We start from the raw sequence: 23,523 nt of genomic DNA, 5'->3' as shown, positions 1-23,523 counted from the left end.
AATTACACATTACAGAACAATTTCACACCCTGCTCCTGAAAAATAAAGGGTTGAGTCTTTGATAATGAACTAAAAGTTTCTGGAGAAATAATGAAAATATACCTCATATAGTCGAACATTCCTTTTCTACCTGAGCCAGCTGAATGTGCCACATCAATGTAACATCCTTTGCTGATTTTGCAGAACTGAAACTTGCAAGATAATCACCCATTTCCTGGATTAGTAATTCACCATCTTATCAGAGGAGAGTGGGGTGTCACTAAGCCTCAGATTCTGTAGTTGTCTACAGGTAGCTATTTGTAATGATCTAGATAAATCAAAAGAATTTTTAAGTGTTTTGTTGAACAATGTGCTCAGCCTGGGTCAGCGTGCCTTTCTGAGAAGCTTGTGTAGAAGGGCTTCTGTGGCCTCGCTGCTGGAGATTCTGCTTCTGTGGCGCCTAGGCACCTGCCTTCTCATGCCCTCAGGTGACTGGTGCAGGTTGTCTAGGAGCCCTGTTTTAGGAGGCGGCACCCAACAACAGGAGTGCACCCACGGCGCTTGAGGGGGGCAGACAGACAGGAGTTCTGCGCTGCTAAATGCCAGCTCTGAGGCGCTGGCGTGGTGGGCCTGTTGCCTAGCAACCCTCCCTCAGGGCACACTTGCTGCTTAGAGAGCCATCTTTTCCAACAGCTGTAATGCAGAGATTAACCTGGCGAGTCAACCACGTAATGGGGCAGGTAGACGCTCTTTAACCAATAAAAATGCAGGTGGGGACCCACTGGTTAGCTTTATGCTAGCCAGCATCACAGCACTCTTCCCAAAGGTTAACTGAAAGACACGGAATACCTAAATCAAGCTGAGGTTTTATTTAAAATGTAAAAGAAATAGTTCTTGAAATACTGATGAATAAAGTGAAAAGATACAGTCCTGTCTTCCTACTAGTCAGCCAGCCTATCCAAGTACAGGGCAACATACAGTACTTCAGTACTGTAGAATTTCACAGTAGTTTAGTGTTAGATTATCTGTGCCTAGATTATGTAGATTCTCAGTGTGTGATCTTTCTCGGTTCTGCGTTTGCACCTCTACTGAGCATGAACAAGGGCTCCTGCTCCTTGGCCGTAGCCAAATCCCTTGGGCCCAAAGTTCTTCGCGTAGCATCCTACAAAAAGAAAAGGGAAGAATTAGTGCAAGTCCATTAAGCTTTGCTAGCACTGCTTAAGACCCATGTATCAACAAACCTCTGTAAATTATAAAAACCTGCTGGCTATGCCTTACAGTAACTATCTTAAAGCTACAAATTTAAGTCTGAGTGTTCTAGTTCCCTAGGGTTCAGCTCATGGTCCCAACTGAGTTGCAAGTTGGGAGCAGACTAGTTATATATTTGTCTATTACCTTCATATATTCATATGTTTTGCTTAAAACATTTAAGTTGAAAGAAGACTTGTTTATGTAGGGGTGTTTTAAATGGCCGGGAACTTAACTTACTGTGTCCTCAAGAATGTTCTGTGGTCTTCTGTCATCTGTAAGCATATCTAGATCTTTTCAAATACCCAGTGGCACTATCCCCCACCTTTCCCCCATTTTCAGAGTCTTTTCCCCCCCTGCTGGTGACATTTTCTTCACTAGTAGCCAATATGGGATATTCATATGGACAGCAATAACTGAAGTTAAATTATACCTTTACAATAGATTTCACCTTCTTTCTCAGTCAGAGTTGTTGACTCAAGACTCTTCCCACACTTGGCACATCGGAAACAGTTTTTGTGCCAGGGCTGGAAGAGAAGAATGAGTAAGTTTAGGAGCTGGAAGATCAAGCCCCCACGGGCTCCTGACTGCTGTGGGCGAGCCCCGACCAGAAGGCTAAAGCCAGACCCTCTACCCGCAGAGGTGCTCAGTTCTATCTTCATCCACAGAACACGGAGCAGGCGCTGTGCCACACAAGGGCCGTTTCCCGGAGTTGTCCACAAGCGCGCCTCAAGCGCAGTGCTCCCTTTAAAGACTGCCTCCTCTGTGGTTGAGAACACTGCAGCTTAAAGAGGGGAAGTGTATCAGGGGCCCTGACTAAGTCACTGCTTCCTTCCTTTTTTTTTTCCCCTTTCACCACACTGAAAAACCTGTGGAGTCCAGGTTTGTTAAAAGTCTGGCCTTTAAAAAGTTTATACGAATATCCAGTCAACACCAACAGGGTTATCTCCCTTGAAATGTTATCTATATGGATTTCCAAGTAGACCACAGGGCTGTATACTGTCTTGGAATGTCCTCAGAAGGCTCTGTCATTGATCAGGTAACACTACGGAGTTGTTGTTGTTTTTTTTTTGCCTTGGCGGGTGTAAAGGAAAGCCGAATGTTTTATCATGATTTTTGCTTCAGCAATTTTGGGACAAATTAAAAGTCCTAGAACTCTGGTAAAAAAAAAAGTCTGGCCTTATTCGTTAACACCTTCCTAAGTGCCCCCGATGAAAACAAGTTTCTGTTAAACATAGATGTATAGATGTGATCTGTCAAACAAGAGGATCACTTCAAAAAATTACTGATTCAGATGGAAATCTGATTAAGAAAAAGTTTAATTCAAGGCATTGACGTATAAGGTACAGCGCCTGAGTGGACCCTGAAGGGACCTGGGTGGAGGGAGCAGAGAGCAGGTAACTAACTCAGCACCTCACCTTTCCCGCTCCAATGATCTTCTCGGCAGCGTATACGGAATCCCCACATCTGGAACACTTCTCGGCACCTCCGTATTTCTGAGCAAATTTAGAAGTGTTTGGGTTTGTTGTCGGCCTGTGAGGTTGAACACTTGAGGAAAGGGGAAAAAAGGAACTAGGTAAGACTTCCCAAAAGGCTCTCGGAAGCCACAAGGCAGACCCAGCAGAACTCTGGGATGTAACTGCTCTACTGTCCTTGGCTGGAGGCCTCCACAGGCCAGGCCAGGGCAAAGGAGAAAGAAATCTCAGGGGCTAGCCAGTTATTATCTTAATCTATTTATGGGCTCATTATTGTTACCAAGTCAGACAAGGCTCCAGACTTAAGTATCTGTCCCTCTGAGTCTAAACTCATCAGAATTCATGGAATCCTCAGCACTAAACCTACCACAGCACCTATGTGCATCCCACATTCATATTATTGTTCATATAACACTGGAATTAACAGCTAGCTTCTCCACAAAAAAAAGAAAAAAACCAGTGGTAGTTTAGACAGTTAAGTTTCTGCATATAGGCAGAATTATGAAAAGTATGTTTTACAGATTATTTAATTCCCCAATATATTGGGGAATTAAATAAAGTATAATTTATTTATAATTACTTTCTTCATGGGAAAATATTTCAGAAAGTTTTCCTATTACTATGTGATCTGCCTATCTTTTACTTTTTCTCTGTATAGAGTGCTGTGTTTGTCACTAGATAAAACCTTATTTCCTTGTTCTGCAATTTCTCTCCACTCATTATATAGATGCACCTGCACAGAACACCATTCTGGGCTCTGAACAGATTGAAAGGCTCCTCTAAAACCTTACACATGGGCTGAGCAGAGAAGACAGCAACAGTTAGCATTCAGCAAAGGGCAGCTAAGTGTCAGTTTTTCCACCTAGGAAAACAATCTTGTCCTAGTTATATTTTATTAAGTAACTTACATATATATTTTAAATGAAATGTTTACTGAGAAATACCACCTTTTCATAAGACAGTTTATTCAAACTTCACATGTATCATTAATATCTTCATCTCCAAGTTTCCTACATTTCCACCTACCTAAATTGTCTCATGCACAGCATTTCTTGAATCATGTTTGACGTGCCACTGGAAATTTTATTCTAAGCAACAAATATCAATTCACAGTACTAATTCACAGGATTGAACTGTCCGTAAATAGGCATATTTTTAAAACTCCACAACCCACTGTATATATATATATATATATAGTTCGCCTTCTTGATCCACAAGTTGTGCATCCACAGATTGATCCAGCCTCAGACTGAAAATATTCAAGAAAAAAATTCCAGGAAGTTCCAAAAAGCAAAACCTGAATTTACCACATACCAGCAACCATTTATATAGCACTTACATTGTAATAGGTCTTATGAGTCATTCAGAGGTGATTTAAAAGTACCTGGGAGAGTGTGTGTAGGTGACATGCAAATACTACACCATTCTGTATAAGATCTGAGCATTCTTGGGTTTTTGTATCTGTAAGGGTGCTGGAACCAATTCCTGCAGGTACCAAAGGATACTTGCACCTGCTTTGTGATCTTTAAAAGCTATTCACAATATCCAACACTTGTAGTTACGTGTTCTCCAAGAAAAATTTCCAGATCTGCTAGTTATATTGAGAAGAACTTCGTATGGATTATCTTCCACCTTCCTTCCAACAACCTCGGAAGGGAAAGTCACTTAGTCGTGTCCGACTCTTTGCAAACCCATGGACTGTGACCCAGCTCTGTCCATGGGATTCTCCAGGCAAGAGTACTGGACTGGGCTGCCATGCCCTTCTCCAGGGGATCTTCCCGACTCAGGGATCAAACCTGGCTCTCCCACATGGCAGGCAGTTTTTTTGTGTTTTGTTTTTACCCTCAGAGTCACTAGGGAACTAACAACCTCAGAAGGTATGGTTAATAGTTACCTTGAATGTCAGATGAGGAAACATGGGCTAATGTGTTGAATAACCTGCTGAAAGGCTAGAGCTTTAGTAAATTGGTGAGCCTGAACTAAAAAAATGCAGGTCTGCCCCAGTGAAGATGTTCCTGCCCCCTCAGTGTGGCCTCGTCAAGAAAGTCTCCCGGAGCTGTGTGCCCCCCACGCCTGGCGCTCTGACCACGCACTGTGAGGGCCATCCCGACCACAGGTGCTCCCAGGGGGCAGTCACGGAGAGGCGTCCAGAAAAGGAAACCTCACCTGGTCCTGCTGGGTGCGTGGCACAGGGCCAGGCTGACGCAAGGATGAGGTGAGGGCACAGATCAACACAGGCCAGCCTGGAACACTGGCCAGTTACTGGAGAATGTGAAGAGCAGATAAGGACGGGCCACGGGTCCTGGTGACACTTTTGGGGTCATGGATGAGCTTAGTTTAGGGGGGAAGCTGGACAGATCTGTGTTTGAAATAAAATCTTGGGAAACAAGAATGGATTTTAACAGGTTGGGAAAGAAGAGCAGAACAAGAACAGTGAACTTTAACCAAGTCAGAGGTAAGCTGGCCTTCCTGCAAGTGATGGCATGCAGCAGGGAATGAGTCAGTCCTGGTACAACTGACGCCCAGCAAGGCCATGTAGCTCAGAGAGGAGAAGAAACGAGAGGTGAGCTTCGATGCAGAAAGGAGCACAGGTTTGGGGCCAAGAGGACAAACGTTCACATCCTGGCTCTGCTCCTTACCTGTGTGAGCTGAGCCTTAGTGTCCTGCAGGGACAGAGTACCTAAACTCAGAGTTACTATGAAGATTACACAGAATGAACATAAATGTTCAGCACACATTATTTCAGGCATACCATAGTGCTTTGTATTTAAGATTATAAACTTTGGAGTTACATTGTTCCAGGCTCTACAGTTAACTAGCAGTGTGACTTTAGGCAAATCACTTAATTCTGTCTTTCTTTGTTCCTGAGTAAGATGGGAAACCCTACTTTATAGGACTGCGAGAACTATATGAGTTACCATATATTATTGCATGGTGTCTAGTCTAGAGTAAGGGCACAATTAATGGCCTTATCCAAGAGAAAGGCCATCTTACAGGATTATTATACTACTTTTGGCTTCTTCAGTATAAAAATGGATGTGAAAAATATGAAGTTCTAATGAGGGAATTATTGGGTCAACAATAGAAATTAAGTTTCACGTGAAGAAATTAGCGTCAACATGAATCACTAAAATTTAGCAGATTTATTAGCATTTGGCTTACTTGGGTACTGACACCTTTAATAGCAACTCATCTCATAGAATCAAATACAGGAAATAATTTCCAGTTTTAAGTAAGCTAAAGAAAAGTCATGTCTTGGTGAGGAAGCATTCTGGCAAGGAGGGAGTGACTGAGGAATTGTCGGCGACTGCGTGACTGCACAGGAGAAATGCATCTCTGGATTCCGACACTGCATCTGACGTCTTTGAAGTGCTGTGAAAGTGGCACTTGCTTTTGAGAATATCATGACTCCTTGATACACCTCAGAATGCTATAAACCAGGACTGGAAATCACTAGAATAATCAATAAGAACTTTGCCAGGTCTAAAACTGTCCATTATTTCAAGCTTAAAGAACAGCAGTAAATCTGAGTCATTGTCTTTGATTATTTCAAGCTAAAAACCTGGAAACACCAAGATTCCCCCATTGCTCAAGCCACGTGAATCGCCACTGCTCCTCCCTGCCAGTCAGAGTCCTGACTCACCTCTCGGGCTTGATGCCCAGCCGCTCGCCCCGGTCCATGTTGAGCGTGCCTGCGCCCTGGCCGTACCCATAGCCTTTTGGCCCGTACTTCTTTCCGTAGCAGGATTTGCAGTAGATCTCTTCATCATGAATTGCCACTGTTGTGCTATCTAAATTCTTCCTGCAGACCACTGAGGGGGAAAAAGTTAGACTTTAAGAATGTGCCAAAGATGCCTTTTTCCTTAGAACAAAGATAACGCTGACACAAAACTTAGAAATGGGAAAGGCAGAGGCGCTCAGTCCTGCTGTATTCTCTGGTTCCCAAAAGCCCCACGAACGCTCTGCCTTCCCCCACCTATATGATGGTTTGCATTAGAATGTGCAAATCAGAAAAAGAGACACAGATGTACAGAACAGACTTTTGGACTCTGTGGGAGAAGGCGAGGGTGGGATATTTTGAGAGAACAGCATCGAAACATGTATATTATCTAGGGTGAAACAGATCACCAGCCCAGGTTGGATGCATGAGACAAGTGCTCGGGCCTGGTGCACTGGGAAGACCCAGAGGGATCAGGTGGAGAGGGAGGTGGGAGGGGGGATGGATGGGGAACAATGTAAATCCATGGCTGATTCATGTCAATGTATGACAAACCACTAACAATATTGTAAAGTAATTAGCCTCCAAATAATAAAAATAAATGAAAAAAAAAAAAGTACATTAGAATGTGAACATCCTGAAGCCTCAGACTTGGTGGCAGGATCTGCCCCCCAGGCGGGAGTGAGAGAAGTTTCAGAGATGACTGATAACCTGCACAAAGCAAGGAAGCTAGCACTTTGTGCCCAGGCTTTTGCTCCCAGCCCTCAACACCGAGCCTTTTCATTCCCTTCATCCAAGCATTGTTAAGGAACAAAAGGGCAGGAGAGCCTGGGCAGGGGGCGGGGCTGCCTCTGCAGCAGCTTCTCCTCCCCCAAAAGCACCTCCTGGGATGCACACAGTTTTAAATCCAGAATTCTAGTTGTCATCACTAGTCTGGAAGGGGAAAAAAACAGTCTTCCCTCATCTCACCAGCGGCTTCTCCAGCAGTGATAAGTACGTCTGAAAATCGTCAAGTGGTTTCAAGTCTGATTTCAAGTGGTTTCAAGTCTCCCTTCAGTCCCAAAGGGGAACACATTCTTTCTTGATGGATTTCTTACCACAAGACATTTCCACGTATCCCACTTCATAAAACTGCCAAATGTCATCAAGTTTTATCCAGACATTATTTCACTTTCTAAAACTTCAATTAAGCTGGAGGGAAAAAGAATTGTCAGAAAGCTCACTGGTGGCACAGTTGGGCTGCAGGAAACCCCACATTAGTGCAGCAGGAGAGGGGGTTTTCCGCCCCCCTTTTTCTTAAAGAGGGAGAAATGAAAAGAGGAAAGACAGAAAGAAGAGCAGGGAAAGGCTGCTTCAGAGCAGAGCTCGATGAAGTTTCTGTTATCTTAGACTGAAGTCCTCTCTGGTAGAACAGAATGACATCATCATCTTTGAACCTTGATGCTGAGGCTCAAATACTGACATACGGATGTCTGCCTAAAGACAGAGTTAACCTAAAATTGTACACTGCTAAAGAACAAACACCCTTCACAGAATGCACAGAAAACTAACTGTTAACACGTATCTATGAACCAGAACAAGTTTAAATATATGAAATTTTTACTACAGAACCACCCCCTCCCCCTAAGGTCTCATCTGTATTCTATGCAGTAAAATTCTAGGTCTACAAACTATTTCCTTAAAAGGCTTTAGGAGAAAAAAAATTAAAAGGCTTTGGTCAGCAGAGGCAAATATTAGGAAAGAGTAATAAAAATGACCAGTAATGACCTTGACATTGAATAAACACTGGCTTGATTATGGTGTAGACATCGTGGCTTAACCTAGAGGAGACTAAGAACAATTTTTCAAGTATCTGCATTTCCTCTCTGTTCTTACACTCTCTTGGTACAAAGCTGTGGAAAAATTAGATTCCTTTAAAAGAAAATTAACTTATAAGAAGAAATGGTTAAACCAAATCTGAGACGTGCTAGCTGTTACGGAGGCTACAGAGCAGACATTCCTATGTTGTGTTTGTATTCTTTGTAACTGCAACTTTCATGTTTCTGATCGCCTGCAAAGCAGTTGCTGTATAAAAAGGTCCAGACGCCTTCAGTGCTGGTGCCTAGAAGGAAAAGGATGACTAAAATTTGTGAGGGACGCTCTTTCTGATTATTCCTTAGTGTAACTAATTTTTTTTTTAAACATACAGAACTCCTAACAGTAGTTTTCACTGCACGGCACTCTAGAGATGGCAGATAGCTGCACCGATGGTTGGGTTCCTCATGTGACAAATCCTTCATTAAAGAAAATGTCGTTTGAATCAGAAGCTGATTAACGTCGAGCTTTCTGAAGCAGCTACTCTCCTGTTTGAAGACTGAAGACCTGGCTGTCCTCAGGAGGAGTCTGCAGCCTGGTGGGTGAGGGGGCTTCTGTCCTATCCTCTCTCTCTCCTTATCAGGTACTGCTCGTCCTTGGAGCAGACGGGCATGTGCGGTTTAATGGGCTACTTCCTGTCTCCATCAGACACTGCTCATTCTCCATCCAGAAACAACAGGAATTCCCCACAAATTCTATGGTATTCTCATTTCCTTAGTTCCTTTCCCTCAAATTTAGGACATCAATAACAAGAAAGAACTGTAAACATTCACTGTCAGAGAAGTTAGGATCTGAGCTCCTAGACATGTGAATTTCAACGAATGACATGCTGAGAAACCGGCCAGTAGGTTTCAAGGAGGAGCAGCTCAGCCAGGACGAGAAAGCCCGGGCGGACGGGGAGTGAGCCGTTCATCCGGGGATCGCAGCCAAGCCCCGGGGATGCGCCAGGGACTGTGCGGGGCGCCAAACCACAGACACCGGCGCGCTCTGGGCGCAGCGGGGGAGACAACATGACAACGTGCACTGGAGCCTAATGGAGGGGAGGTGCCGTGGGGACGCAAGGCTGGGTGTCTGGGTCGCCGTCCTCGCTGGGAGGCTGGGCGCATGCACCGTCCAGGAGGACAGGCAGGCAGAAGCCACAGGGACCGGGGTGTCGGCTTTGTTAACAGCATCTTCTGCCTGAAGCAGGTGGATGGGGGATCTCAGGAGACTCACTGCACAGAAAGCAGCAGCGGTGGAAGCTCCGGCCGTCACACTGCACCTCCTCGGCGTGGTACACGGTCCTCCCGCAGGCCCCGCACTTGTTGCCGCCTCCCCAGACAGGCATCCTGCGGAAGACAGCCTCGTTAGGACGGGCCCCCACCCGACGAGATGCCGCACAAGGTCCCCGGAGGGCTGCTGAGACCCGAGGAACCGCGTTCATTTCTCTATCACCTGCCCCGACCACATCTTTCAAAGACGGGCGGGTCCTCCAGCATAACCTCATCTCGCCTCCCAAATTACAGCTCTTCCACTAGGAAGCCGGGTTGTCAAGCACAGGTTTTTTTTCTGCTGCAGGACAAAGGACAATACAGCCGTGCACGTCGCCAGGCACAAACCAAACCGCCCCGCACCCACAGGGTTTAAGAAAGCAGTGTAGGAGTGGAAGGGCCAACGCTGCCGCCAGCCGCAGCGGCTGTGATGAGCTCTGAAAACTCAGCTCAAGGGGAGAGCTTTTTGTTACACGTTTATGTCATCATAACACCGCCAAACTCTTAACCACTTAACATACACAAGCTATGACACACTCTCTAGGAAGGAAGTGCTGGATGGCCGGTAACATTAAGTTGGATATCTTCTGTAAAGTTCTGGGAGGTCACGGCGTAAACAGTTGTTTATCTGACTAAGCACAACTGCGTGGGTGGAGCCTGGCTGTAACCACAGCAGACCTCCATCCAGATGGCCACTAATCCCAGGGTCCTCCAGTCCAGCCAACAGCTGGCTGTCCCTCTCTGATGGGCCTGTCCATCCATACAAAACATGTTACCTAGTCCCTTCCTGGTGAAGTGAATTGTTCATTGAGCGTCAGAATAACCTAAGCAGTGTGGCCTGATGGGGCTTCCCAGGTGACTCAGTGGTAAGGAATCCACCTGCCAAAGCAAGAGACTCAGGAGATGTGGGTTTGATCCCTGGGTCAGGAAGATCCCCTGGAGGAGGAAATGGCAACCCACTCCAGTATTCTTGCCTAGGCAGTCCCATGGACAGAGGAGCCTGGGGGCTACAGTCCATAGCAACGCAAGAGTCGGACACGACTGAGCGACTGATCACGCATGCAGTGTGCCCTGGGAGCTGGGTGGAGCAGCTGGAAGTCAAAATCCTCGGCTGTCTTGCTATGATGTAGGGCAGCGTGGTCTCATCTCTTTCTCAATGAGTTGGTCTCCCTGGACCGTTTAAAATGCCTAGTTCTGAATGGCCAACCTGCTCGAGTGCCTTTGCCAGTTAAGAGTTCTCCTGTAAAGACAGCATGTTATGTCAGCCCCGCTGTAGCGACAACACAGTATCTAAAAACAAAGTACAAGAATCCCTTTGGCTTCCACCATCATTTCCAGGCTTCCCTTCAGTCACGGGCGTTTGCAGCCCTTGTCTGTTGCATCCCCTTGGATGAGCGGCTGGCCTCTATAGAAGTATTCATAGCTTGCTAAGAAAGCTGGGATGTCCTGACTAACTCAAATCTGGCTAGAAAAAGAAGGGACAGGGGACAGCCTCTAAGCAAAAAGCTGAAGAATCTTCAGTCTTAAGATAAAAAGGAGGGTGGAGAAAATGCCCATCCCACTTACCATCCTACACCGTTTAGACCATCCAGAACGTAAGGCTTCCTGAACACTGAGATGAGGTCTTTTCCACAGGAAAGCCTGACAGAATTAGTCACCGTTTTGGGCACCCTGCTGGTACCCAGCCTTCCCTGGCTCCTCTTCTGGGAATAGTTTCCCCAGATTCTCTCCAGGGAAGCAACCATCTCTTTCTTGGCACACATGGTCTAAGAGACTGACTTACTAAGATGCAGTTTCCTGGTGACAGTTCACAGTGCTTGCTACCAATTCAAGACAACATTCAGGTAAGTGTTTAGAAACCTTTCCCCAATTTTATGCCACAACGGTCAAGAGCATGATCAGTGGACTCATCTTGTCGGACAGAGGCCAGTCGGACAGTCAGTCTCTATTTGGGAATTAAAGAGAACAGTCCTTCACCACAGATGGTCTGAGAAGCACTGGGTTAGAGGTGTTTGCCTCTACCCTCCACTCCAAGGCCAGACATGCAACTCGTCACGCCAGTCAGATCACTGCATCCCCCATGGTGATTGGTTTAGGACCAGGCACAGGACCCCAGGCCAGTTCAATGGAAGTGAAACCTGGTCTTTGGTTTAGAACTGGGCGAATGCAGGAGGGGAGTTGCTAGCAGCTGTCTGCAAGGAAACTTGAGAAGGAACCCAGCATAGAGGAAAACAGAGAAACCAGATGCTTTTCAGCTTCACCTCATTGTATCCCTTGCTCTTCAGTTATATGAGCCAATAAATTCCCTTTGGGAGATAGAGCCCCTGGTCCCAGAAATAAACAACAGCAACACACAAAGAGACACACCAAGGCCTGACTGATGGGACCAGTTATCACTATACTGTTGGCCTCAACTTGCAGAAAGCCTATTTCCCTTGTTCAGACAGGAACAGAGTAGTTCCTGGGGTCCACATGTTACCAGGCTCCTGTGAAGGCGTCATATAGGATCGATACCCAGCACCAATGAAGTATATCTGCACGCTGTCCTTCAGTAGTGGCATAAATCTCTCATTCCCATCCCTGGAGACAGGTGCTTAAATCCAGTGTTTAAATCCACAGTGAAACCTGAACCCGGCTGCAGAACTCGACACAGAACTTGGCTCCAACAGCCTGCCCTGGCTTGAGCTTGGAGCTGAATTAATGTAACGACCTTGCCCCGTGGCTCCAAAGTTACCTGTGTTCTGGAACGCTCACAGATACAACAGACATCTGTTGGAAGTAACCCCGTGATTCTGAGGAATCCAAACACCAAAGCCAGACTTGTAGGTAACGATGCTGTAGCGACTTAAAATCGGATCCCAAACATCAACAGCCTAGCTGGCTTTTAAAATACATCATCGTCAAGGCACTTTTCATCACATTCGAAAGTGTCATGGAAACGCCAACCTGTATTATATTTACTTTGGAGCAATCACCTGTAAGGAGTCAGACTTCTATCAAGACTAAAACTGTCCTGGATTTTCTTTGAATAGCATTTAAAAATACATCAAAACTAACTCATCACTCTATGTTTCTCTCTACTGTAGAGCAACTCAGGACTGTTTGTATTTATAATATACAGACTTCTCCTTCAAAATAAAGGATGATGCTGTTGTCTAGAAAAAAAAAGAAAAAGGAAGAATATCCTCCCTTTTCTTATGCAGTTCAGGGTTACTTAAATTCACTTCTTGTAAGTCAAGTCTGATTCCTACCGTACACAGCATGCCAGTCAAATCTTTTGGGGAAATACCTATCCAATATCTGTTCAGCTTAGCATTTTAAGAACTTCTTCCTTTGGGGGTGGGGACCACAGTTTTGTCTCCTCCGCACCATCTACCAGAGTATTTGGCACATGTTAAAATATGTAATTTCTATTGTTTTCAAAGAATCCTTCCATTTTCAATGTTTGTACACTTCCCAATTCGATCTTATGAAGACAGTGGTGGCACTGTCCTACTTTTCTCCGTCACGTTCTTGGATTCTCAGCACAATTTCCAAATCATTAACTTTTTAAAAGTTGCACTCCGCTTAAAGGCTTTGCTCAAGGTTTCTGAATTACGCTCCCTGTGGGCCAAGCTCATAGGGCATCCTCAGAGAGATTCAGTTGGGTTTATGTTTATTGGTTAAGCCGGACAGTGGGTAGCTGGGTGTTTCTTACGTTATTCTCTGTTTCGTCTGAAATATTTTGTAATGGAAGGAAAGAAGGAGGGAAAAGAAGGACGGGAGAGATGAAGGAAAACATTGATTTAGACAGACCTGGGTTAATTTCACTATTTTAATGGTTGTGCAATCTTTGGCTTTCTTATCTGCAAAAGAGGGGGGGAAGGTAGCCCTCTCTACCTCACAGAGATATTGTGAAGATAAAACACAAATACATAAATTTCTTGGCAGATATCCAGTAACTGGCAGCTTGAGGATGGGGGGAGCGTCTTATACTGTCCACCCTGCCAGTAGTCTTCCTAGAGGAAACCCCCGGACCAGCACCCACAGGACACAGCTCAGAGCAACAGCCCGTAAAGAGAAAAGTTACCTGATCAGTCACTCATAAACCTTCTTCTGGGACACTGCAATGCACCACAAGTACAGTTGGCGCTTGTGGGGACTATGAGATGAAGTTCGGATTCACACCGTTTGGGTGTGCCCCTCTGCACATTTGCTAAATTTGGCAGAGGGAAATGGGGCCATCTTCCGTTTCTGTCGCTCTTGGCACTGCTATGCATATGTTAAAACACACACACACAAGCCCAAAGCTTCATTCTTCCTACAAGCCCCCGGCTGCACTACCCCACAGCAGCTGACATGAATCACAGCAGACTGGATTTGCAATGAGCAGTCTGCATACCTTTCCCTGATCCTGTGGCGTTAATTTACAGAATGGTAAGAAAACCCCACGTTACACATCCCTTGTAGAAGAGGCCATACTTGGGCTAATTCAGGTTTTTCGTCTTGTTCTTTGGTTCTCCTTACCGGAAAGAGTTCCAGCACTAGGATTTATCCACTGTGCTGGATGAAAAAACCTGATTTTCATCCAAACACCTATGTGCAGTTTCTCTTTGCTGCTTCTCGCTAGTTTAAAGGCACCACACCCAGAATTCATAAGACTTAGCCCAAGAAGAAACTTACTGTCGTCTAAATCTGAGTCACCGTGTGGTAAAGCTAGCTCATTCTCTAGATGGCCAGCGGCCACAGGGATCATCCTCCCCACCTGTGCTGCGCTAACTGCCTTCTTTTAGGATCTGAATGACGCACATCCATGAATTTCAAGTCTCCATGTCACCACCTGCAATTTAAGTTAATTGCTCTGATGCCGAGTGAATCGTTCATACACCTAGGTTCTAAATGCTTCCAGAAGATCTGCCATTTTACGACTACATGCAGGTCTTTGTTATTATACAAGAATCTTTGTTATTATACTATAACCTAACTTCCCAAGAGGAGAATCTACTATAAACCAGTTTCATTTTGAGCCACATCCAGATGGGGTCACTTGTTAAAGAATATGTAACTGTCCCCAATTACAGTGGTTTTTAAAGAGGCTAGAGTTTGAGAGCTGTAAATAATTGGAAATTAAGCTTCACGAGCATTCATGTATGAATGCCCATTCTAAAATTTTCTTCTTCAACCCAAACTACCTTCTTATTAGTCTACTTCCCTTATCTGAGTGAGACTGAATCTGAATGATGCTCTCCATGTTCCACTGGGCTCCTTCTACCAAAGCCAGACCCTCAAGCTAGCCTTCAGGAGAGCTCAGACTCAAGGTGAACTAAGAAAACGGATTTTGGAGTCAACAAACTCACTTCCCTCATATGCAAAATGCCTTTCATATAGAATTGTTAAGAGAATCAGATGAGAAAATGTCCTTCTAGTCAGCCTCTAATGATTGGTAGCCTTTACCGTTGGTATTTAGCCAGGTTCAGTCTTTGTTATCAATACTCATCTTCTACCCATCTCAGAGTCCATGCATTCCTCCATTATACCCATAATCCCTCTAACATCAGGAAAACTGACTTCCCTCACTCATCCAGTTAACTCCTGACTTCATTTCTGAATCTCAAGTAATTCTTCCAGCATAGGAGCAGCTAATAAACACTGTAATGCTGTGCCGTTTATGAAGCTCTCCTACAAATCTATTAGCTCAGCATCTTACAAGCCACATCCTGGGTCGGGAGCTGAGGATCAAAGGGTAAAGGAAGAGTGTCAGTTTCTCAGGGAGTCCTACTTTGGTGGTAGAAGTATGTAAACAAGTAACAGCAAAATAACATAACCCAAAGCCCAGGCGCATGGAGAAAGGGTTTGGGAAGTCTATCGACAGAAGGATGCCGGGACAGTTTCACCTTGTTCACTGATACGAGTTCCTGCAACTATGCCAAAAAAAGATTCCAGAGATCAGTCAAGGTTCTGAATTCAAGATTATTATTTAATGTCTGCTATAGAAACTGCAGTGCACACACCGCCTCTTAAGTCATTCCTGGAGTAAGATAAAGTGTGGGACTCAGAATCAGTCACTTGTAAGCTTGCAAGTCAGTGATCAGCTCTGCTATCTTAACCAAGTTCCTGACCCCCTGAGCCTCTGTGTCTTCAGCTACAACTTGGAATTGGATGAGCGGTCTCTTTCTCATAGGACGACTGTTAAGGATCTAACGAGGTATTAATAACATCCGTAAAGTTCCTGGCAGAGAGCCTGTGCTCCACAAACGTGGGCCTCCTTTTCCTTCAGGAGTGCCAGTGGGCCTGAAATATGGTTACCAAATGTTCGGGGTTAACTGACCTGCTCAGATCAGTGACCTCCAGAGATGCAAATATAGGTTCAACCACTCATGTCTGACTCCAGAACCACAAGCTGTCCCCCAAACTCTCGTATCTGATTTAAGGGTGGAGAACATTCAGATCACTGGAGCATGAACTATAACTTACACCCGGGAATGCCTTCCATTCTGGTGTCTTCAACCATCTAGCCAGCAGTGGTTTAGTTTTAGTGAAACATCAGTCAAATAAATTCAATATAGTCTATTTGAATTTCATTGGTATTTTTAGGTTGAATTGGTAATTTTTGGTTTCACAGTTATGAGTCACTTAATAATCTATGCCTCAGCTTTCCCACTCATACAGTGTAATGATAATGATAATCCTCAGCTGTCATGAGGATTAAGTAAGTTAATATAAGTAAACTACTTAACATAAGTATAGTAAGCTTTACCGTTGATTGATTTTTCTTAGTCGTGTCCAACTCTTTGTGACCCCATGGACTGTAGCCCACTAGACTCCTCTGTCCATGGGATTTCCCAGGCAAGAATACTGGAGTGGGTAGCCATTCCCTTCTCCAGGGGATCTTCCCCACCCAGGGACTGAACCCGTGTTTCCTGTATCTTCTGCACTGGCAGGAGGGTTCTTTACCACCTGGGAAGCCCCTTTACATAACTATTTCTAATTACTGCTACTTATCACATGGCAGACATTATTCTAAGTGCTTTACAAATATCATCCAATCTCAAAACTGCCTTATGATATAAATAAGCAGTATCTCCATTTTTAAAATGAGAAAATAAGCGGATCAGATAACCAACCTAAGACCTTTTGGCAAATAAACAGTAGTTGTGGCAGATCAATCTCAGTGTGACTGTATGTAAAAACCATACAAACATTAAATTGTCTGAGTAAATATCTTGTCATTTGCACAGATTCTGGATTGCTGTGGCTGGCAGACGGAGGTCAGTGACCGAGTTGAGAGCGTAGTCGTATTCTAATGGGTGATCTGACAGCTAGTCTCCAAAGCTGTGTCAGGGATTTTGCTGTCCTCCAAGGTGAAGACATGCGTGGCAACAGGATATAGAATTAGCAGTGAATGGTGAGGGTGAGGTGAACACAGGGGTGCCTGTTGGGCAGAAGGGAGGTTTCCCTCAGTAGGAGGATGGACTTGGGGGAGCACAGAGGAGTGTAGAGTACTTTTCGGTTGAGAGCAGCAGTCTGGGTGTGAGGTTAGCAGAGAGGACACTTACAGTGTTGTATTACTTTCTGCTGTAGAACAAAGTGAATTAGTCACACATGTGTACATATAGCTATACCTCCCCCCTCCCACCTCTCTAGGTCATCACAGAGCACCCATCTGCGCTCCCTGTGCTATGTGGCAGGTTCCCACTAGCTATCTGTTTGATACGTGGTAGTATATCTATGTCAATGCTACACTCTCAACAAGTTCTTTTTAAATTGGATATTTTCTGTCCTGCTGTGGGAGCGGTGAGGGTTCGATGCTGTTCTTCTCTTCTGGAAAAGCAGCCATGACGAAACCTTACTGGGAAGACATCCGGCCAAGATGTATTCAACGGTATGTGTCGTCTTCCTGTTAGTCAAGGACAATTAGTAGTAGTGTGGGCACAATGAGATGAGCAACAAAGGAACCTGATGGCCTTTGCAAAATGTTTACAATACACATCTTTTGGTTCTTCCTCTAAGACTTACATTAAAATGTTCAACAATCAGAACTTGTGCCTGGCTCCTCCACAATCCATTTTGAGAAAACTCCCCCTAAGTCAAGGTTCTTAACCTGAGGTCCACAGATTCCCTGAAATTCTGGGGATCGGTGAACTTGGTACCATGAACTTTACTTTATGTACTTAAAAAGTTTGAGAAGGGGTCCAGAGGCTTCACCAGACTGCCAAACAGTTCCATGACACGAAAAAGTTAGGTAGTGCCATCCTGAGTAATCGAGACCCCAGGTGCAGGGAACCCCATCCAAGAGAACACAAGGGATGCCCGGCGATACCAGCCCAGGAAATGACACAGTTGAGGAAACCTGCAAAAGGGAAGAAAGCTGGCCTCCAAGCAAGGCCCAGGCAACACTGTCCAAGGCAGCACTCTCCCAGAGGAGGCTTTCATGGATAGCCATTTACCCCTGTGTTCAACAAAGTACAGGGTAGTACAAGGAACAGCGTGCCTTCGAGAACCCCTGCAAGGTAAGTGCTATTATACCCATTTTATAAGATGACGTAACACCCAAAGTAAACTAACTTGCCTAAGGTCATCAAAGCAGTGAGTGCTGAAGCTGGGATGTACATCTGGGCCCAGCCAGTCAGTCCTGTCCTTCTCACCATGCTATATGCCTCCTCTCCTGCAGCGGGCGTGCTGACCCCGCTCATCTGATTTACCTGATTTTTGACAGAGAGGAAAAATTAGAGGCCCAGATCTTCACATTCAGTGGCATTGAGGTTTCTCAAGCTCATTTATTACTGCCAACCTTTATTCTATGCCATCATTCTTGCTGTTTTAGTGTAAAATAGAGTTTCCTCAAAATCCAAGTGAGTTGGCGGTTTCATCAGGACAGACCTCCGAAGAGTATGGCTTTTCACTTCAGTATTTCGCACATACCAGTATCAATCAGTATTTGTGAATACATTTAGAGGAATCCATTAAAAAATTCAAGATAGAAACTGTGGCTCCAATCTGCTAATACTTACGTAGTTTGAGTCCAATTAAATCTTTGTTTTCTATAATTGCAATCTTACTGAAACTTTCATTCATTCGTTCAGTTACCCAGTACTGGTTCTGGTCCAACAGTGTTTAAGATACCCAAGCAAAGTTCTGTGAATTTCAAAGACTTGTGAGATGCAGACCCTGTCTCTACCTAACTTCACTCTGAAAGAGAAAAGGAAACTAGAATTCAGAGTAGAAAGAACCTTGAGAAATACTGGTAAAGTATCAGAGGCAATCAATTTTAGAGGGCAATGACCAATGAGATAGTGGGGGGAGACCACAGAGAACTTGATAAAATTTGTTCTAGTTTGGTATGCAGTTTTTAAAGTATGTCTTGAATATATACAGTTTTAAAGTACGTCAGTCTGTCACCTTCTCAGACAGTCTGTGGAGTGTGTTTCTCTCTAAATACTCCACTTCTTACCTAATACTTTCTCAGTGAATTCTGAGATGAGGCATCAAGAACCTGGGTTTCATTAAGTCCTGAGACCAGGAACTAAGGCCCTCCCACCCAGGTAGAGGATGGAATAATGATATTGACACACCCCTGCCCCCAACTTCAATAAACTAAGGCTTGGACTCTGTTGACCTCTGTCCCAATTCTATGTTGAATTCTCCTTTGCTCAAGCCCCCTCATGAATACGCATGTGCCCTTAGGTTAAAACTTCCCCGGTTTTGCTGTTGGGGAGACACTGCTTTGGGAAAGTATTCTCCTTCTTTGCTACAAGTAACAATAAACCTCTTTCTCTCTCTCACACACACACACAGAGTATGTGAAATTTACCCTTTTAGAATCTATTGCCCAGCTCTTTCCTGAAAATCTGAGTCAAATTATAGCCAACTCTGGGGCTGTCCTATTTGAATTCTTGGCATTTTTTAAGTAGAGCTTTAAAACAGGTTAATTAGAAAAGTTAAGAATTATAGAGGCCATTTTTACTGCCCGAGTTAAAAAATTACCCAAAATAAAAAGTATTTATAAAATGAAAATGAAAAATAAGTCTGGTCTCTGGACCGCGAATAAAGCAGCTTAAACATTTTGAGTAACCATTTAAACAGATACCGTTCTACAAATGTGCAGGCTGGGCGGTGGGGGTGGGGCAGACGTGGGTGTCTCCTGACTCAGAAAAGCCCCCTCCCCCCTGCCCCCTGGGGGCTGCCTACGTGGAGTTTTGGAACCGCAGTTGTGATTTTCAGAACCTGTTGCAGAATTTACAACCAAGCATTCTTGCTTTCCCGGTTTGTACCTGAATCGTAGAAAGTTCCGGAAAAAGCTGGGACTGATCGATATGACGTTTCACTCCCGTTCCTCCAACATTTAAGGTTCGGTGCTCGGTGGGCAGAGGCCACCGAACAACGGGGCTACCAGGAGCTCTGTACCGCAACAGAGGACGCATTCTGGGTTCAACCGGCTATGGAAGCCCCCTGCTCACCCCCAGGGCTCCGAACCAGCCCCTGGGAAGGTCGCCCTCGGCGCATAGCACATTCGGGGCACAGGAGACCCCAGGACTCGGATTCCGCCCTCCCCTCCGCGGAGAGAGAATGCGCCACTGGACGAGCGGGCCCAAGGCTACTAAAAGGCGGATTAGCAGCCACGCGAAACTCTCGACCCTACCTCTCCCTCGCGGAAAAACCGGTATGGAGATCACGCACCATTATTTCTCTGCCCAGGGGACCCGGGATCCGAGAGCAGGGCTCGGGTGGCCGCGGGGACCAGGGCAGGTGTGTGGAGAGGGATGGCGGAGATCGGGGCGCATAAGTGAGGAGGGTGGCGGGGGTACCAAATGGGGATCGCGATGGTAACATCGGAAGAGATGGGAGGGGGCGCCCGCAGGGTGGCCTGAGGATCCGGGGGGGCTGAGGGGAACCCCCACCCCTTGGATCGGCGGGACACCCCCATCGCCTTACTCACTCCGGTTACTCACTCGAATCGGAAGGAGGACCACGCTAAGCGATCGAAAACAGGTCGCAGAAACGGCGGCGGGAGTCTGGCAGGAGGGTCGGGAGCGCCGGTACCTTTTAAAGCTCCGTGGGCGTGGCCTCTGAACGCCCCGCCCCCAATAGCGGCGCCCCCGCCCCGCCGGGCACGTTTTTAAGCCCCGTGGGCGTGGCCTATGTGCGCCCCGGCCCCGCCCCGCCGCGCCGGGCGGCCTCCCGGGCCGGCTGCTAGGACTGGGGGCGTCTGGCGGGAGCGCCGCGCGCGGCGGGGCTCCGGGGTGAGGCCGGAGAGACAAAGGCAGAATCCCGCCTCTTCCTGCTGCTTCCCGCGCGCCCGGCGTCCCCCACCGTACCGGGCCCGCTCCCGCCGGTTTCCTTCTCGCCCTAGCCGCTGAAGCCCGCGGTTTCTAGAGGAACTGGGAAAGGAGACCGCCTCACCCTGCCGCGAGGCCGGACGGAGGGACGGTCCCCTTGGGAAAACAGCTCTGCGACGTGCCCTTCCTACGGCGGGCGCCAGTTCTCCTTCAGGACGGAGCACTCCAAGGTGGAAGAGTTTCCAGCAGTAGGAAATCGGCCAGATCGGGGGTTTCCACCACCGCCTCCCTTGCCTTATCCTTATAAATAAACTCAAAGTGATCAACTTCCCCAATGGATAAGTATCCTCTGGCCCGATTTCCAGCTTCTGGGAATTCGCGCAGCCTTCCTGTTCTTAAAGAGCAAAATTTCTCATCTAGACTAAATAAATGACGTTACAGAAAACGCCTCATTACCCAAGTGTTTTGCTTTTCCCACCGTTGGGGCACGGTTGCACACTCTGCTGCGGGGGTGGAGAGGCGGGGTGGGGGGGCAAATCCAGCCAGAAACCCCGGGCGCCAAAGGACCCTGCCGTGTCGGTGTCGGAAAACCCCAGGGAACCCCAGGGACGGCAGTGACAACCGAGGCGACCTGATACCTGACCCCCAGTCAGCTTTATTGTTTCCGGTGGAAAGAAAAATAAACAGTGGCATCTCTACCTTGTTCACAGTTCTAGGCCTGCTAGTCACCTGTGCCAGCAGCGATGATCCCTGAGAGTTGGCGTTTGGGAAAGTGGAGAACTCCAAGAGGCAGTGACCAAGGCTTTCCCTCAGGTCACAAATGCAATAGTCTCCTCTAGTGCAAAGCTTCTCCAGCTCCCCACTGTAGACATTTGGGGTTGCATGGTTCTTAGCTGTGGGGGCTTGCTGCACATTGTAGAATGTCTCCACCGATATGCCAATAACACCCCTCCTTCCACACTGTAATAATCAAAAAGTCTCCAGACAGTGGTAAATGCCCTCCTGGGGAGGGGGCAGAGGACATTGGTTGAGAACACCACCCTGGTATATATCCTCATGACAAAGTGCAGAAGTGGCTTATAGTATTATTATTGTTTTATTTTATATGCTGGGACCAATCCAGGATAAACCCATTAAAACAGCAGCCGTTATTCTCTGTCCACCCAGTACTGTGCAAAAAGACATAGTGGTGATTGACATCTCCTGATATTGTCTTGGGAGTCTGAAAATATTCCTGCCTGCTGTGAGTGTTGCTAAATATGGTCAGCCCCTATTTTCATGACATCATCTAATGTAAGAGTGACTTGACTCCGGGGGCTAACATGAAAAATCTGTTTTTCAGATTCTATATTCCCTTTAGCTCTGCTGCTTACACTATTTATTTTTTCTTGCACTGGTTTATGTTGTGTTTCTAACTGAAGGAAGCCATCAGTGAATTTTGATGCCACACTGGTTTTCAGTTTCAATTTAGTTGTCCTTTCTCAGTTACTTTGGGTTCTGTTATCTCCAGGCCTGAGCTTTCTGATATGCTCATGTCATCCCTAAACTTGTCAGTTACCTCCTAGCATTTGAAGTTGGGGGCTTCTCTGATAGCTCAGCTGGTAAAGAATCCACCCGCAATGCCGGAGACCTGGGCTCCATGTTGGGAAGCTCCCCTGGAGAAGGGAAAGGCTACCCACTGCAGTATTCTGGCCTGGAGAATTCCACGGACTGTATAGTCCATGAGGCTGCAAAGAGTTGAACACGACTGAGCGACTTTCACTTTGCTTCTGAGCTTAAAAAGTATTTCTGCTATCTCTCCGTGTATTTGTCTGAGTGTATTTCACAGTGAGTTTGGGGGTAAAGTACAACATTTGATTTTTAATCTATATTTGTACTGAACTATCCACATTTAAAAACTATTTTATTTCTCTTAAATTAAACATTTCCTTAAACTGTTGACTCTTTTCAATATAAATGTTGGGAAATTCTCTCCATTTATTTAGACAGAGTGGCACAAAGGAAAGAGTGTGAGCTTCAGACACATGTGGTTTCAACATACAGCTCTGACACCTACTAACCCTGTGAGCTTGACCGAATACTTGTCTTCTCTGTATCCGTTTCTTTACCTGTCACATGACGATAGCACACACCTTGTAGCATTGTTGGGAGAGTTACATCAGATGACGTATGTAAAATGCCAAGTACAGCATGCGGCACCTGGTGAACACTCAGTAAATGATGATAGTTATGTGAAACAAGGATATCTTGATGTCCTCTTCTGCCTTGAGAAAGAAATAGAAGCCAGGCTTTGCTGATAGTTCATCTTATGTTGCCCATGAAGGGTTTGGTAGTAAGAAAGTATGAAGTATTTCCCAAAACGATTAAGAGACTGCCAGTAGAAAGTAAATTGTCAGCCTGGGAAAGAGCTAGTGGGAGAAATGTGCCCTCATGGAGAAGAATAGGCCTTTCTTAATTTCCATATGGTCCTAGTCTGCTTGATTCCTTCCACCTTATTATAAGAGGCAAAATTGAAGGTTAAATGTATCCAGAAGGGTGTTTCTTTTTCCCAAGAAAGGCACATTATACTTGTATAACAGCTCCTTCAGTCTCTGGAACCCATTAGCCAATTTTGAATCAAAGTCCTTTATCAAGGTCGCTGTCCTAAGGCAAGTTGAACCAAGGTTGCCTTTCTTCATGACCTTGTGCTTCAAGGTTGGATTTTTCAAATATTTTTATTCTTTTTATTTCATGCTACTTTTTCT

The 23,523-nt window shown here is 45.7% G+C and overlaps 1 protein-coding gene across 2 annotated transcripts; it reads right to left on the bottom strand.

Annotated features, from left to right (window-relative positions):
- Positions 1-833: 833 nt before the first annotated feature.
- Positions 834-20,603, bottom strand: CSRP2 (cysteine and glycine rich protein 2). Of its 2 annotated transcripts, none has more exons than XM_043447285.1 (6): positions 20,453-20,603; positions 9,490-9,602; positions 6,346-6,514; positions 2,646-2,775; positions 1,661-1,754; positions 834-1,141 (listed from the first exon to the last, which is right to left on the bottom strand). In XM_043447285.1, the coding sequence occupies exons 2-6, from the start codon at positions 9,599-9,601 to the stop codon at positions 1,065-1,067; spliced, it is 582 nt and encodes a 193-aa protein (XP_043303220.1). In that variant the 5' UTR covers position 9,602; positions 20,453-20,603; the 3' UTR covers positions 834-1,064. The 2 variants fall into 2 exon arrangements, with proteins under 2 accessions (XP_043303220.1, XP_043303222.1); XM_043447287.1 differs by having other exon boundaries at positions 20,440-20,458.
- Between the last annotated feature and the right edge of the window lie 2,920 nt (positions 20,604-23,523).

The sequence above is a fragment of the Cervus canadensis genome, chromosome 25 (assembly GCF_019320065.1).
Source record: "Cervus canadensis isolate Bull #8, Minnesota chromosome 25, ASM1932006v1, whole genome shotgun sequence".
Taxonomy (NCBI): domain Eukaryota; kingdom Metazoa; phylum Chordata; class Mammalia; order Artiodactyla; family Cervidae; genus Cervus; species Cervus canadensis.
Note: the sequence above shows the minus strand (reverse complement) of the source record. Positions and strands in the feature narration are given on the sequence as shown.